The sequence below is a fragment of the Chiloscyllium plagiosum genome, unplaced genomic scaffold (genome assembly GCF_037043375.1).
Source record: "Chiloscyllium plagiosum isolate Xiang-an unplaced genomic scaffold, Cpla_swu_hap1 HiC_scaffold_19, whole genome shotgun sequence".
NCBI classification, from domain to species: Eukaryota; Metazoa; Chordata; class Chondrichthyes; order Orectolobiformes; family Hemiscylliidae; genus Chiloscyllium; species Chiloscyllium plagiosum.
In genome coordinates, this window is record NW_028270157.1 from 12770921 (window position 1) to 12786913 (window position 15993).

Sequence of the window (15993 nt, forward strand, 5' to 3'; positions counted from 1 at the left end):
CTTTTTCGTGCCCCCTCCTGGCTCTCCTCAGTCCATTTCTGAGCTCCTTTCTAGCAAGCCTGTAATTCTCTAAAGCTGTGCTAGATCCATGCTTCCTCCACCTTATGTAAGCTGCCTTCTTCCTTTTGATGAGAAGCTCCTCTGTTCTCGTCATCCAAGATTCCTTAATCTTATCCCTTCTTAACTGTCTCAGAGGAACAAATTCATGCAAAGCTCGCAACAATTATTACTTAAACAGTCTCCACATGTTTGCTGTGCCCTTTCTGTGGAACAATTGCTCCCAGTCTGTACTTCCCAACTCCAGTCTGATAGTGTCATAATTCCTTTTCCCAAATTTAATATCTTCCCTTGGTAACTGCTCCTTTCCCTCTCCAAGGCTATAGTAAATGTGGATGAAGGAGCAGTGCTCTGAAAGCTTGTACTTCCAAATAAACGTATTGGACTATAACCTGGTGTTGTGTGATTTTTAACTTCATCAGTCAGAGCAGTGAGTATAGGAGTTGGGATGCCATGTTATAGCTATACAAGACATTAGTAAGACTACATTTGGAGTACTGTGTAGAATTCTGTTCCTGCTATAGGGAGGATGCTATGAAACTGGAAAGGGTGCAAAAAAGATTTGCAAGCATGTTACCGAGTCTTGACGGTTTGAATTATGAGGAGAGGCTGGATAGGCTGGGATTTTGTTTCTCTGGAGTGTAGGAGATTGAGAGGTGATCTCATGATTTTATACATATTATGAAAGGCATTAGATAAGTTGAATAGGTAAGGTGGGGAATTCATAACTAGAGGAAATAGGTTGTAAGGTGAGAAGGAAAAGATTTAAAAGGGACCTGAAGGGCAAGGTTTTCCACACAGGGGGTGGTTCATAGATGGAACGAACCTCCAGAGGAAGTGGTAGAAGCGGATACGATTGCAACATTTAAAAGACATTTGGACAAGTGCGTTGATGGGAAGGATTTAGAGGGATATGAGTCAAGTGTAAGTAAATGGGACTAGTTCAGTTTAGGAATCCTGGTCAGCATGGAAGAGTTAGGCCAAAGGGCCTGTTTCTGTGCTTTATGATTCTATAACAGAAGAGAATGATAGTGAATTGTTACTATATGTCATACCAGTGATAGAAACATAGAAACAAAAAGGGTAGGAGCAGAAGTAGGATATTCAATCCCTTGAGTTTGCTCAATATGATCATGGCTGATCAGCGAGCTCAATACTCTAATGCTGCCCCCCTCCCCCCCCCCCCCCGCACCCCTCAATATCCCTTGATCTTTAGCTGCAAGAGTATATCTACTTCCTTCTTGAAAACACAACGTTTTGGCCTCAACAACTTTTGTGCCAATAAATTCAACTGGCTTCACCATTGTCTGGATGAAGAAATTTCTCCTCATCTCAATCCTGAAAGTCCTATCCCTTATCCTTAAACTATGATCCCTGGTTCTGGACTTTCCCACCATTGTGAACCTGCTACCTCCACCTAAGCTGTCTCATCTTTTTAGAATTTTATAGGTTTTTATGAAATCCCCCTTATTCGTCTAAACTTCAGTGATGGTGTATATCGTGACAACAGGTAATCTCATTGTCAGCTTGTTATGGACCAGGCCAGACCCCCTCAAACATTTCAAGAAAGTAGCCCAGACCCTAACTTTGATAGTTGTTTTAAGCAGGTGTAGCGCAGATATTCCAGGAAGGATACAGCTGGTCAAACCACCTCATTTTAAACAAAACAGAATCTATTTACAAGATTACCGCATGAAATGCAAAGAAAAGAGAACAGAATTCAGAATAACTTAAGCTATCTGAAAATCCAACAGATTATACCAACTTAATGATGCTGTTCCAAATACTTGCAACAATCCCCATAAACACCCCTTGGCACAAAAGGAAAAAAAATCAAATACAGGTTCTTACAGGAGAGAAGTCAGAGAGAGGATCACCATGGACCTGCTTCTCTTGGTTCCAGCAGCTTCCCGACTGCCTCCCTGCTTTCAGTGAACAGACTGCCAAAAACCAAATCAAACCAGAATAAAACTGAGCTGGGAGAACTGGCCACTCCCCTTTCATTGTACAAGTGTTTTTTTTATTTAAAAGCCTTTTGCCTGAGGCAGTATCTGATATCTGTAATTAAATTGGCCCTAAAACTCTTCAAACTTTGACTTTTTGGAGCCTATGTCTTTTGTGGCCTCTCTGAAAAAAATCACAAAGACACCATAACCTTGTTAAAGGAGCAGAGCCAAGGGCAGAAATTTTCAGCCCTGAACAATATGGGCAACAGCAAGAAAGGGAAATATGGTGAGAAATGAAACAGAGATTCCTAACATCAAGAAAAAAAGTCAGATTTTCTGCAATGTTTTACCAGCGAGATGAGAATTTTGTTTGTGAAGTGAGGGGCCAGTTTGCATGTTGAAACTTTATTGCTGGAACAGCACAGCAGGTCAGGCAGCATCCAGGGAACAGGAGATTCGACGTTTCGGGCACAGGCCCTTCTTCAGTTTGCATGTATTGACATTTCATTATTGCCTGATCTTGTCTCTTTTATATGCAAGTTGCAATTTCCCCAGGTATTAGATGTTGCCAATTCCCACCTTTAAAAGCCAGAATATTACCTGACAGCAGCAGCTGCCTGGCGTCTTCTCCATGCATCTACCTTGGCCAGCATTCCTCAGCATCTTCGGGTACGTTCGAGGGTAGCAAGTACTTGCACTTTCCATCCACCGTGGTTTGTTTCAGCAATGGAAAGTCTTCACCAAATCATCATTCCACATCATAGACTAACGTATGCTATACTTCAGTACTTCATGTTTTGCACAGAACTCACTGGCACCTTGCATGTTAAGACCAAGCACTCTATACACAGGGATAGACATCTATCTTGAGCAAAAGTGAGGACTGCAGATGCTGGAAATCAGAATCTGGATGAGAGTGGTGCTGGAAAAGTACAGCATGTCAGGCAGCATCTGAGAAGCAGGAAAATCAATGTTTTGGGCAAAAGCCCTTCATCAGGAATGTGCTTTCCCAGCACCATTTTAATCTAGACATCCATCTTCAGCAAGAGAGCTGGGTGGACATTAAGGCTGTTAGCTCATTTTCTAAGTGCTCACTCATTTTTCACTTACTAGGATGTTGACAGTAACTCTTCCTTGTCTTTTCACAGGTTGCCACTTTGTTTAGAACTTGGATTTTTAGCAAAGTCAGAATGTTGGGGGTGAGGGGTGGAAAGTAGTATGGGCATTTTACTGCGCAGAACTATGCCATATCAATGGACACCAATTTAATATTAAGACGAGAAGGAATTTCTTCTTTCAATGGTTGCTGAGTCTTTAGAACGCCCTAGAGATCTGTGGAGGTAGAGACCTTGTGTATGTTTATGGCTGAGATAGATAGATCAATAGGGCAATCATGAGTTATGGGGAAAGGGCAGGAAAATGGACATGATCCAATGAATGGTGGAGCAAGTTTGAGAGACCAAACAGCCTACTCCTGTTCTTATTTCTTATTGTCTTAATATCACAGGTGGCTGGTCCAACCTCAGTCAGGAAAGGAATTGAAGTGTCCCCAGTGAGTGCAAAGGAAATATAGAGGCAAGAGAGGATTTGTAGTTTGAAGGAATAAGGTGGGTGAGAGCCACTGAGGAAAGATGCTCCATACAATATTGCAAGTGATAGGCATTGAGCTTTGCTGGATGTGAGTGCAATGGCAGAGTAAGAGTGAGTGTGAAGTAGCAGGCAGAATATGGTTCTACCCACAATTGCAGATTGCAGAAGATCATTACTTTCTTGTGGCATAGTTACATGTTCCTCCAGACCATGGGCACTGTACAGACCAGATGGCTAGTACGGACCAGGCAACAATGTCTGAAATAATGCATATGATGTCTGCAGTACAAACGATGTAGGTCTTGGGAATTTCTATTTGAACACACATTGCAAAGGCCATGAAACTCCCTGAAATTGACACTTGGCCAAAAATATGGCCAAGGATGTCTGCCTATGGGCAGCTACCTCTCTCCACCTTCTTTCTCACCACCCCTACCCCCAAACAAACAGTTGGCATGGACATTTAACCAATTCTCCTCTGCACCAAAATCCAAACCTCCCTCCCCCGGACATCCCTCCACTTCCCCAAACATAGATCCCCATCTCGCCCATCTCTCTCTGAACAAAGGAACCTTGGGTGCAAGTTCACAGTTCCTTGAAAGTGGAGTCTCAGGTGGATAGGGTAGTGAAGAACACATTTGGTACACTTGCCTTTATTTGGCCATGCATTGAGTATAGGAGTTGTGATGTCATGTTGCAGTTGTATACACCATTGGTTAGGCCACTTTTGGAATGCTGCATTCGGGTTCTGGTCACCATTCTATAGGAAGGTTGTGTTAAACTTGAAAGAGTCAGAAAAGATTTACAAGGATGTTGCTGGGGTTGGAGGGTTTGAGTTATAGACAGAGGCTGAATAGGTTGGGATTATTTTCTCTGGAGTGTCAGAGGATGAGGGATGACCTTATAGAGGTTTATAAAATCATGAGGGGTATGCATGTGGTAAATAGCCAAGGTCTTTTCCCTGGGGTGTGGGAGTCCAAATTAGAAGGCTTAGGCTTAAGATGAGAGGGGAAAGATTTAAAAGGGACCTGAAGGGCAACTTTTTCATACAGAGGGTGTGAATGGAATGAGCTGCTAGAGGAGATGTTGAAGGCTAGTACAAAACAATATTTAGAACATAGAACATAGAACATAGAAAAATACAGCACAGTACAGGCCCTTTGGCCCTCGATGTTGCGCCGATCCAAGCCCACCTAACCTACACTAGCCCACTATCCTCCATATGCCTATCCATTGCTTGTTTAAATGGCCGTTAAGAGGGAGAGTCCACCACTGCTACTGGCAGGGCATTCCATGAACTCACGACTCGCTGAGTAAAGAATCTACCCCTAACATCTGTCCTATACCTATCATCCCTTAATTTAAAGCTATGCCCCCTCATAAAGCTGACTCCATACGAAAAAGGTTCTCATGGTCAACCCTATCTAAACCCCTAATCATGGCATCTGGCATGTCCATGAATAGGAAAGGTTTAGAAGGATATGGGCCAAATGCAGGTAAACACGACTAAGATGAATTTAGGATACCTGCTCAGCATGAATGAAGAGTCTATTTCTGTGCTGTACAATTGTATGACTCTCCTTCTATGTACGATTTCTCTGAGCCATACTAATATTTTCCCATGTCCAAGGACATTTCACAAAATCAATTTCCCTTTTGTAAGATAAATCATGAGTGCAATGGCTATTGATACATTGACCACATATTCAGTTTCTTTGGTGACCTCACAAGTTGTATATGACAATGCTAAACATTACACCAGTGCACCCATCCAAGATATATGCAAGAAAATACTCTTATGGGATATTTACTGTATTACCTCTTCTCACTATCTTTGCAGAACATACTGTTTGTGCGAGAAAATCCATGATCATTAAGTTAACGTGACTTGCCAAGGTTTTCAGATAACTCTGTTACATCTGCATGCTATTCCTCGAGGCAATGGTTTACTCTTAGCAGTAGTGCTCATGTTTTGGAGACAGATCCACACAGTTGTTCTCTTTCACAATTTGACTATACACCATGTACAAATGGTTGGATTGTTGGAAGGAAGGGACAGAATTGTTCAAGGGCATGATCAATGAGCATGCAAACAGTTTCCTATCATGAATCAGGACAAAGCATACAGAAATTGAGTTTTTCATATGTACACATGGATTTGTAGGAAGATACTATGCTATTGTGTTCGGCCTAGATGGACATATGACATTGTAATGAGCAAGGTCAAGTCCTGCATCATACCGCCTGATGACTCAGACACTGAAGATATTGTGCCCGACAGCAACCACATACCTATGACAAATGATGCATATCCATCTGCAAAGTCAAATAGCACAACACAGAGTGAAGCTACATTGCCAATTTGTGCTAACAGTACAACATCCTGATCTGGTCATATTGTAATTGCACTAAAGCATTATCTGAATGAATAGAGGCAAAATGTTTACGTGCATCCTCTTACATTTTATCAGAAAAGGGTTCCCATTCTTTGGAAGGAAAATGGGGAATGCTGTATTACTGCACAGTTTTCAGACCAATCAGCCCTGTACCTTTAGAGACAGATGCTGGAACCCAAAATAGACAAACAGGAAACTAGGAGCACAAAGCAAGCCAGGCAGCATCAGGAGGTGGAGAAGTCAATGTTTCGGGTCAAGACCCTTCATCAGTCGATGAACCCAAAACATCGACTTCTCCACCTCCTGTTGCTGCCTGGCTTGCTATGTTCTTCCAGCCTCCTACTTGTCTACTAGCCCTGTACCTTTAAAACAGTTACATGATGTCCTGACTATTGTGGTATGTCTCATAATTTCATGACAACAGATCAGAACCCAAAAGTACTTATTAAATGACATACAACCAAAAGATGAATGCAGGTGTAAATTCACTTACTGATAGAAGGGGAACACTGGAATGTCATACCTAGGGCACTTCAAGCAACAAAGCTTCAAAGGGAGAGAGGCAAATCAAACAAAACTGAACTATGAATTCCCTGTGGCTATAGTAAAAAGGGGTTGACTGCTTTTGGCAAAATGGCATTTCCTGTGAATTATGTCACAAACTTCAGACATATTTGAATTTTCCCCACTCAAGAATACACAAGAGTGAAGATTAAAAGCTAATTTCCACCCTGTCTCTTCGTTCAAGTAGGTGAAACTGTCTGCTGTGAGGGTCACAGTTGAGAAATTCCCAAGTCTCCCTCATGATACACCTCGGTGAACCGTTAGCTGACAGCTCTGAACTTCAAAGCATTCAGGAAATGAGGAGGATGAATGTCTGAGAGTAGAGACATGTAAAGTGAACAGCCTGAAGGCAGAGCTACATTGTTTCTATTGAAAACATAAGTTCTATCAAGCTTGAAGCCCTGTACTTACAGATTGCTTTCTGATTTAAACATTTTAAAATAGCAGTCAAAATTCTTGAGAATAGATGCAAAGCTTTTCCATAATAAGTAGTTTTTAAAACTGAAAAGTAGTTTTATAAACTAACCAATCTTACCTGTCTGCAAAGATTGATTTAGTTTGTGGCTCAGAATGGATAGTAACAAAGGACTGTTTCAAGACATGCCTGCTAAGTGGGGAGTGATTCATATTATCACTCCACTATTCTTTCGTAAATGGTCTAGCAGAATGTGCGATATGTACTGTCAAATCAATGATCAAATGTCAAGCAACAAAAGATTTTAACGTAGCATTGCTGTGGTTTATGCAGCATCAATGGAGAAGGGGCTACCAACCCCAGCATGACTTAAGTTCAGAAGGCAAGTGCGAATGACATTGCCCAGTTGTCTAACTATTTATGTAACCTGAGGGTATTTAGGTTCTCAGACTCCACCTCAACTGAGGTCACTTGAAATATGATATATTGACAGATGCATGCATGCATTCATATCTCCTGTCTCCAAAGTTGAAACCTCCTTCTCATGGCCAAAACAAAAATGCTAAGGTAAATAAATGAAAATATGCGCCTGATTTTCTGATTTAGTTGATAGGTGAATGCTCAGACAGTATTGAGTCTGCACCGACAAAGAAGCCACTCAATCTAAATTAGTCACACCTTCCAACACTTAGTTCATAGTCTTGAATGTTAAGCAAGTGCATTCTAGATTTAGCTTGTATTTGCTGCTTAGAATGCAGACTTCAGTGAGGAGACCAAACACAGATTGTGTGGTGACTTTGTAGATCACCTCTATTCAGTCTGTAGGTATAATCGTTAGGACTAAAATTGGGCCCTGGAAGACAGAAACAGGAGAATATATTATGGGGAACAAAGAAATGGCAGAAGAATTAAATGGGTACTTCAGATCTGTGTTCACTGGGGAAGACACAAGCAATCTCCCTGAGGTAACAGTGGCTGAAGGACCTGAACTTAAGGGAGTTTATATTTGCCAGGATTTGGTGTTGGAGAGACTGTTAGGTCTGAAGGTTGATAAGTCTCCGGGGCCTGATGGTCTACATCCCAGGATACCGAAGGAGGTGGCTCGGGAAATTGTGGATGCGTTGGTGATTATTTTCCAGAGTTCGATAGATTCGGGGTCGGTTCCTGAGGATTGGAGGGTGGCTAATGTTATACCACTTTTTAAGAAAGGTGGGAGAGAGAAAGCAGGAAATTATAGACCAGTTGGTCTGACCTCAGTGGTGGGAAAGATGCTGGAGTCTATTATAAAGGATGAAATTACGGCACATCTGGATAGTAGTAACAGGATAGGACAGAGTCAGCATGGATTTATGAAGGGGAAATCATGCTTGACTAATCTTCTTGAATTTTTTGAGGGTGTAACTCTGAAGATGGATGAGGGAGATCCAGTAGATGTAGTGTACCTGGACTTCCAGAAAACTTTTGATAAAGTCCCACACAGGAGGTTAGTGAGTAAAATTAGGGCGCATGGTATTGGGGGCAAAGTACTAGATTGGATTGAAAATTGGTTGGCTGATAGGAAACAAAGGGTAGTGATAAACGGCTCCATTTCGGAATGGCAGGCAGTGACCAGTGGGGTACCGGAGGGATCCGTGCTGGGACCACAGCTTTTTACAATATATGTTAATGATATAGAAGATGGTATCAGCAATAACATTAGCAAATTTGCTGATGATAGAAAGTTGGGTGGCAGGGTGAAATGTGATGAGGATGTTAGGAGATTACAGGGTGACCTGGACAAGTTAGGTGAGTGGGCAGATGCATGGCAGATGCAGTTTAATGTGGATAAATGTATGGTTATCCACTTTGGTGGCAAGAACAGGAAGGCAGATTACGACCTCAATGGAATCAATTTAGGTAAAGGGGCAGTACAGAGAGATCTGGGTGTTCTTGTACACCAGTCAATGAAGGCAAGCATGCAGGTACAGCAGGTAGTGAAGAAGGCTAATAGCATACTGGCCTTCATAACAAGAGGAATTGAGTATAGAAGCAAAGAGGTGCTTCTGCAGCTGTACAGAGCCCTGGTGAGACCACACCTGGAGTACTGTGTGCAGTTTCTGGTCTCCAAATTTGAGGAAAGACATTCTGGCTATTGAGGGAGTGCAGCGTAGGTTCACGAGGTCAATTCCTGGAATGGCGGGATTACCTTACACTGAAAGACTGAAGCGACTGGGCTTTTATACCCTTGAGTTTAGAAGACTGAGAGGGGATCTGATTGAGGCATATAAGGTTATGAAAGGATTGGACACTCTGGCAGCAGGAAACATGTTTCCGCTAATGGATGAGTGCCGAACCAGAGGACACAGCTTAAAAATACGGGGTAGACCATTTAGGACAGAGATGAAGAGAAACTTCTCCACCCAGAGAGTGGTGGCTATGCAGAATGCTCTGCCCCAGAGGGCAGTGGAGGCTCAGTCTCTGGATTCATTTAAGAAAGAGTCGGATAGAGCTCTCAAAGATAGTGAAATCAAGGGTTATGGAGATAAGGCAGGAAGAGGATGCTGATTAGGAATGATCAGCCATGATCATATTGAATGGCGGTGCAGGCTCGAAGGGCTGAATGGCCTACCCCTGCACCTATTGTCTATTGTCTATATAATCCTAAACTTCCAGTTATTTTTGATCTTGCTGACACACTGAGTTCTCTATCCTTAGTTTCCTGTAGTGTAGCAGTGAAGCTCAACACAAGATCCAAGAACAGTGATTTGACACTTTACTGTCTTCTGAACGTAACATGGGTTCATGCCTCGAATTTAGTACATAACTTCTACCCTCATTTTGTTTTCTTTTGTCTTTGATTATTTTGCCTTTGCTCTCTTTCTTGGCTTTCAGATGATAGCTGCTCATTCATACTACAGCTTCTATACATGTATTGCCAGATCCATTATATACTTCCAAGATTTCCCATTTTTAATTAACTTAGTGAGAGTTTGTGAGAAGATTTGTGAGAAGAAAATCCCATGCAAGGACTGCACAAAACACTACATAGGACAAACAGGAAGACAGCTAACGATCCGCATCCATGAACACCAACTAGCCACGAAACGACACGACCAGCTATCCTTAGTAACCACACACGCAGATGACAAGCAACATGAGTTCGACTGGGACAACACTACTATTATAGGACAAGCCAAACAGAGAACAGCCAGGGAATTCGTGGAGGCATGGCACTCATCCACAGATTCAATCAATAAGCACATCGACCTGGACCCAATATACCGGCCATTGCATCGGACAGCTGGAACTGACAACCGGAAGCGGCAGAGACAAACCACTATAAATGCCAGAGGAAACATCACAGAAGCGCTTCACAGGAGGCTCCCAAGCACTGAAGATGTCACCTAGACAGGGGACGAAACGTCTGCAACACAAATTCCCAGCTCGGCGAACAGAACCATAACAATAACTTAGTGAGAGTATATGTCTTCATTCATGTCATGGAGCTGCAAGGTTTTGCAACACAAAAAGTGTCAATTGTGGAGGAGAGAGTCATTAACCTGTTTTGTCTTCAATTTTAGCGTGTGATTAAAGAATTATGTAACATTTAAGGCAAAAGGTTTATAACCACTGTCCCAAGTCTTATGGGAAGAGTACACTGGAAATCAAGCCCCACAACTTAATGAGTCAGCACAGTATATAGAATCATTTCCTCTTTATATTAAACTACAATAGTAAATTGGTCACTAAATTATAAAACAAAACTCAAAAGCTTATGAAGCTAATTATTTAATAATGAGCTAATTAGTAAAGCTTATTTGTATCTTTGTACCCAAAACATCAGGTTTAATATTTTTGCAACTCCTCCAAAGCCAACAAATCAGCAGTTAGCCATGATCCAATTGCCGGTTAATTCATTCTGCCTTTGTTGCTCTGAATATAATTTGAATTTAAAATTACGCAATTTCTTTAGATTTTGGGTGAGCTGTACTGAAAAAAAACAAAAACTCAGCAGAAATAAGACACCTCATATTCTTCCTGCCATTCTCAATGACAGCGCCTCATCAACATCTGAAATATGTTGCAGGAATAATTGAAGTTGCTTCAGTCCATTAGCTATTGGCACTGAACTCTGCATCCATAGTTTGAGTTCAAAATTTAAATGTGCTTAAAACAATCAGACATCGGATGAGTTCACATTAACTTCACATTTCGAAATAAAACAGTAGCTCTAATCATGTTATTTTATATCTCCATTTAAAGTTAAATGTTCTAAATTTTGATTGTAATTAGTTTTGAAATTGATAAAATTTTTGCAGCAAGAATCATGCTTCTGTTTGATATGTCACATTTCATGTTTTAATTCAGCTGTGAATTATGTACCACACTTGGGCCATTGCCTAATCAGATTAATTTTGACTGAACTAGTGGTATAACAGTTGCAGGCTGCTGTCATTTAAGGCCACCTTGCAACACAACAGAAGAGATAGTAATTTGTTGTGATTGTGAACGTATTTCATTCAAGTATTGTTTACAAAGCTGAATAGCCATAGGTTTGACTGTCACTTATAGTTAGGTACAATTAGAATATTAATTCTTGCCAAGGTCAAACAATTGCCAACATTTGTTTCTTCTTCAAATACCGATATACCTGTTGAAAGGAATAAAGCTAAGACCATTTTTTGCATTTGCCACAACTAAGCAGATATATTTTTCTTAAAATATTCACTTGGTTTTACTGCTAATTAACTGCTTCCTTATCATTTCCACCATGATAATCCTGTTTCGGAAATAGGTACTTATATGTTTCCATATATTTCTGTTACACTTTTAAACTTGTCTGTTGATATTAAAATTATTTTCAAATGATTAATCAAATTTAATGGTTGACTAAAAATTCCTGAAGAAGGGCTTATGCTCGAAACGTCGATTCTCCTGTTCCTTGGATGCTGCCTGACCTGCTGCGCTTTTCCAGCAACACATTTTCAGCGACTAAAAATTGATCTCAATTCTGCCATAAATAAGACATAATACTCCAACTGATAACCTCTCTGATGCTCCTTACAAGGAAAACGAGTTTAGTTGCCAGTTATTGGTTCAATTAAAAACAGATTATCTCCGTTGTCATACAACTTTGACTACCTTAAAATGAATTAATTCTCTTCATGAGTTTCTGAAAACTTACTTATATTCGTGGATTAACAATGCTTGTCCATTTAATCAGGCATTGGACCAGCATAGTCACTCATTCCAAAACTAGTTGACCCTACTTCAATCACTAACTGATGCTAATTCTCAATTATAAAATCAAATTAAAATATCATTGGCATGTAGGATATCAATGTATACTGTTTATCATATTCACAGGATTTTATTTTGTTTTTTAATCCTTCCCTATCTCCAGGAATGTCTGTCCCTCTTCTCAGACCATGGTGCTGATCTAGCCAGGGATATTCCCCAAACTCTGATGTTGCCTGATGTGAAAAGTGCCTCCAACTTTAAATAAGTTCTTCAATGCATGTGGTTATGAAGCACAGTTAAACAGATTTCTGTCTTTGGAAACACAGACAAAAATAATGGAAATACAGTTTAAAATTACACACCCTTTCTTTCTTGTACCTGGTGTTGCGGGTCTATTTCTGTAGTCTCAGCACTATACTTTATGCATGTTTGCTGATTGTATTCTACCCCAACAAGTTCACAAGATCATTTAGATGATCAAACATTCATTCTGACCCAAGTGCAGGGAGCATTCTAATGGAGAGGTCGGGATAGATATTGCACACATTTATAGAGTTATAGTCATAGACTTATACAGCAGGGAAACAACCCTTCGATCCAATTCATCCATGCTAACCAGATATCCTAAATGAACATAATCCCTTTTTCCAGCATTTGGCTCATATCCCTCTAAACCCTTCCTATTCATATACTCAGCCAGATGCCTTTTAAATGTAGTAATTATACTAGCTTCACCACTTTCTCTGGCAGCTCATTCGATATAAGCACCACCCTCTGCATGAAAAAGTTGCCCCTGAGATCCCTTTTAAATCTTTCCCCTCTCACCTTTGGACTCCCCTAGCCCAGGGAAAAGACCTTGGCTATTTACTGTATCCATGTCCTTCATGATTTTATAAACTTCTGTAAGGTTACCCCTCAGCCTCCGACGCTCCAGGAAAATAGCCCCTGTCTATTTAGCCTCTCCTTAAAGCTCAACCCTCCAACCCTGGCAGCATCCTTGTAGAATTTTTCTGAACCCTTAAAGAGGCCTTAAGGGATTTAAGAGGGCCTTCTATTTAAAGAGGCCCCTTGAAGTTGATTGGCCTAGAGAGGCAAACTTTTCCACCTTTAATAGGGCTAAACATTACTTCTAAATAGCTGACTACCTGTGGTTTGCAGTGGTGAGGGTGAGGGTGCAGATACCAACACCTACCAAAAGAGGGAGTTTGACCCCACCCCACAGCTCACCAATAGGATAAACAACACACTGAGGAACCTGCAAAAAAACGGACAGATAACCAGGTTTGACCTACAGAGAATGAAACCTGAAAGCAACACCACTCCCAGATTCTATGGACTACCTAAAGTGCACAAACCTGACAACCCACTCAGACCCATCGTATCGCTACCAGGGACATCATCACACAAACTGGCTAAAGAACTACAACAGAAATTGAAATACCTGATCAGCGGATCCAGACACTCTATACAGTCAACACAGGAATTCTTGGACATCATCAGAAATATACATATAGACAAGGAAGAAACTATGGTCTCATTCGATGTAACGGCACTGTTCACCTCTATCGACAAAACCTTAGCCAGAGAAACAATAGCCAACCTGCTGGACATACAGAACAGACAACAAAACGGGGAACCTATCAACAAAGACTGCATACTCAAACTTACTGGACCTGTGCCTCACAACACACTTCACATTCAACAACCAAATATATGAACAAATCAATGGCACACCCATGGGCTCACCTATCTCTGGACTCATAGCAGAAGCTGTAATGCAAAGATTAGAACAAACAGTCATACCGCAAATTCAACCCAAACTCTGGGTCAGATATGTAGATGACACTTTTGTAATCATTAAAAACACAGAAATAGAAAACACACACCGGATCATCAATGCCACACTCACAGGAATCAGATTCACTAGAGAGGAAGAAAAGGACAACCAACTCCCATTCCTCGACGTGATGGTACAGAGAATACTGAACGGAGAATTCACCAAAGGTATACAGGAAAGCTACACACACAAAGCAACCACTCCAACACACACAAAAGAAGTTGCATCAAGACACTGTTCAAAAGAGCCACAACACACTGCAGCACACCAGAACTGCAAAAAATATATTTGCCAAAAACGGATACCCCCACAATTTCATCAACAGATACCTAAGGGAAAGACAACGGAATGAGGACATACCACAACCCAAAGGACTAGCCACGTTACCATACATCAAGAACATTTCTGAACTGACAGCCAGACTACTATGACCACTAGGACTCATAACAGCACACAAACCAACAACTACTCTCAGACAACAACTCACCAGGACAAAGGACCCCATACCCAGCATGAGCAAACCAATGTAGTGTACAAAATCCCATGCAAAGACTGCACAAAACATTACATAGGACAAACAGGAAGACAGCTAACGATCCGTATCCATGAACACCAACTAGCCACGAAACGACACGACCAGCTATCCTTAGTAACCATACACGCGGATGACAAGCAACATGCGTTCGACTGGGACAACACTACAATTATAGGACAAGCCAAACAGAGAACAGCCATGGAATTTCTAGAGGCATGGCACTCATCCACAGATTCTATCAACAAACACATCGACCTGGACCCAATATACCGGCCACTGCAGCGGACGCTGGAACTGACAACTGGAAGCGGCAGAAACAAACCACTATAAATATCAGAGGAAACATCACAGAAGTGCTTCACAGGAGGCTCCCAAGCACTGAGCATGTCACCTAGACAGGGGATGAAACATCTGCAACACAAATTCCCAGCTCGGCGAACAGAACCACAACAGGTGTAGAAGATCTAGGGAAAGGATGCTGCAGACTGGAAGTCAGGAATCTACAGCCAAGGTGTAACATATGTTTATGGGGAATGTGGCAGAGTAGTTTAACATACATGATGGCTGGTGAATTGTAGAACTGCATCACATTGGTACAGAAGGTCTTTGCCTTGTTCTGCACTCCATATAAGATGGTACAACACAAAGCAGACTCAACAAAATTGGTGGCATAGTAGACAAGGAAGGTTTTCTAAGATTACAAAGGGATCTTGATGAAATGGGTCAATGGGTTGAAAAATGGCAGGTGAGTTCAATCTGGATAAATGCGAGATATTGTATTTTGGTACAACAAACAAGGGTAGAGGTTATACAATTAATGGTACAGTCTTGGGTAGTGTTGTAGAACAGAGGGACCTCTGGGTGCAGGTACATAGTTATTTGAAGTTCGCGTCACATGTAGACAGGATGGTTAAAAAGGTGTTTAGCACGCTTGTGTTCATTGCTCAATTGTTTGTGTTTAAGAGTTGGGAAGTCATGTTGCGGTTGTACGGGAGATTGGTGGGGCCTCTTCTGGAATACTATGTCTAGTTCTGGTCGACCAGTTATATGAAGGATATTATCAAGCTGGAGAGCGTTCAGAAGAGATTTACCAGGATGTTGCTAGGTATGTAAAGTTTGAGTTATAAAGAAATGGTGAATAGGCTAGGACTTCTTTCACTGGAGTGTAGGAAGTTGTGAGGTGATCTGATAGAAGTTTATAAAATAATGAAAGATATGGATAGAGTTAATGGTAAGCGTCTTTTCCCTATGATGGGGCATTTCAAGGCTAGGTTTTAAAAAGACATGCAAATCTTTTACACAGAGGGTGGTTTACATGTCAAATGAACTTCCTGAGGAAGTTGTGGATGCAGACACAATTACAATGCTTAAAAAATATTTGGATAGATACAATAATAAGATAAAATGGAGGGATATGGGCCAGGAGCAAGCAG

General features: G+C 41.2%; 1 protein-coding gene across 5 annotated transcripts in view; it reads left to right on the top strand.

Moving 5' to 3' along the window:
• The window catches only part of LOC148146717 (uncharacterized), a 195949-nt gene that overhangs the window by 70935 nt on the left and 109021 nt on the right, over positions 1–15993 (top strand). For 2 of the 5 annotated variants that reach the window (XR_015760374.1, XM_087997024.1), the window contains exon 2: positions 9840–11815. The exons of the other annotated variants lie outside the window; for them this stretch is intronic. Coding sequence is in view for 1 of the 2 variants with exons in the window: in XM_087997024.1 (XP_087853150.1) it covers positions 9840–10355 (516 nt within the window). In the remaining variant the exon portion in view is untranslated. Of the gene's footprint in view, positions 1–9839; positions 11816–15993 lie in introns of those variants that run through there. 5 annotated transcript variants of the gene reach the window in all.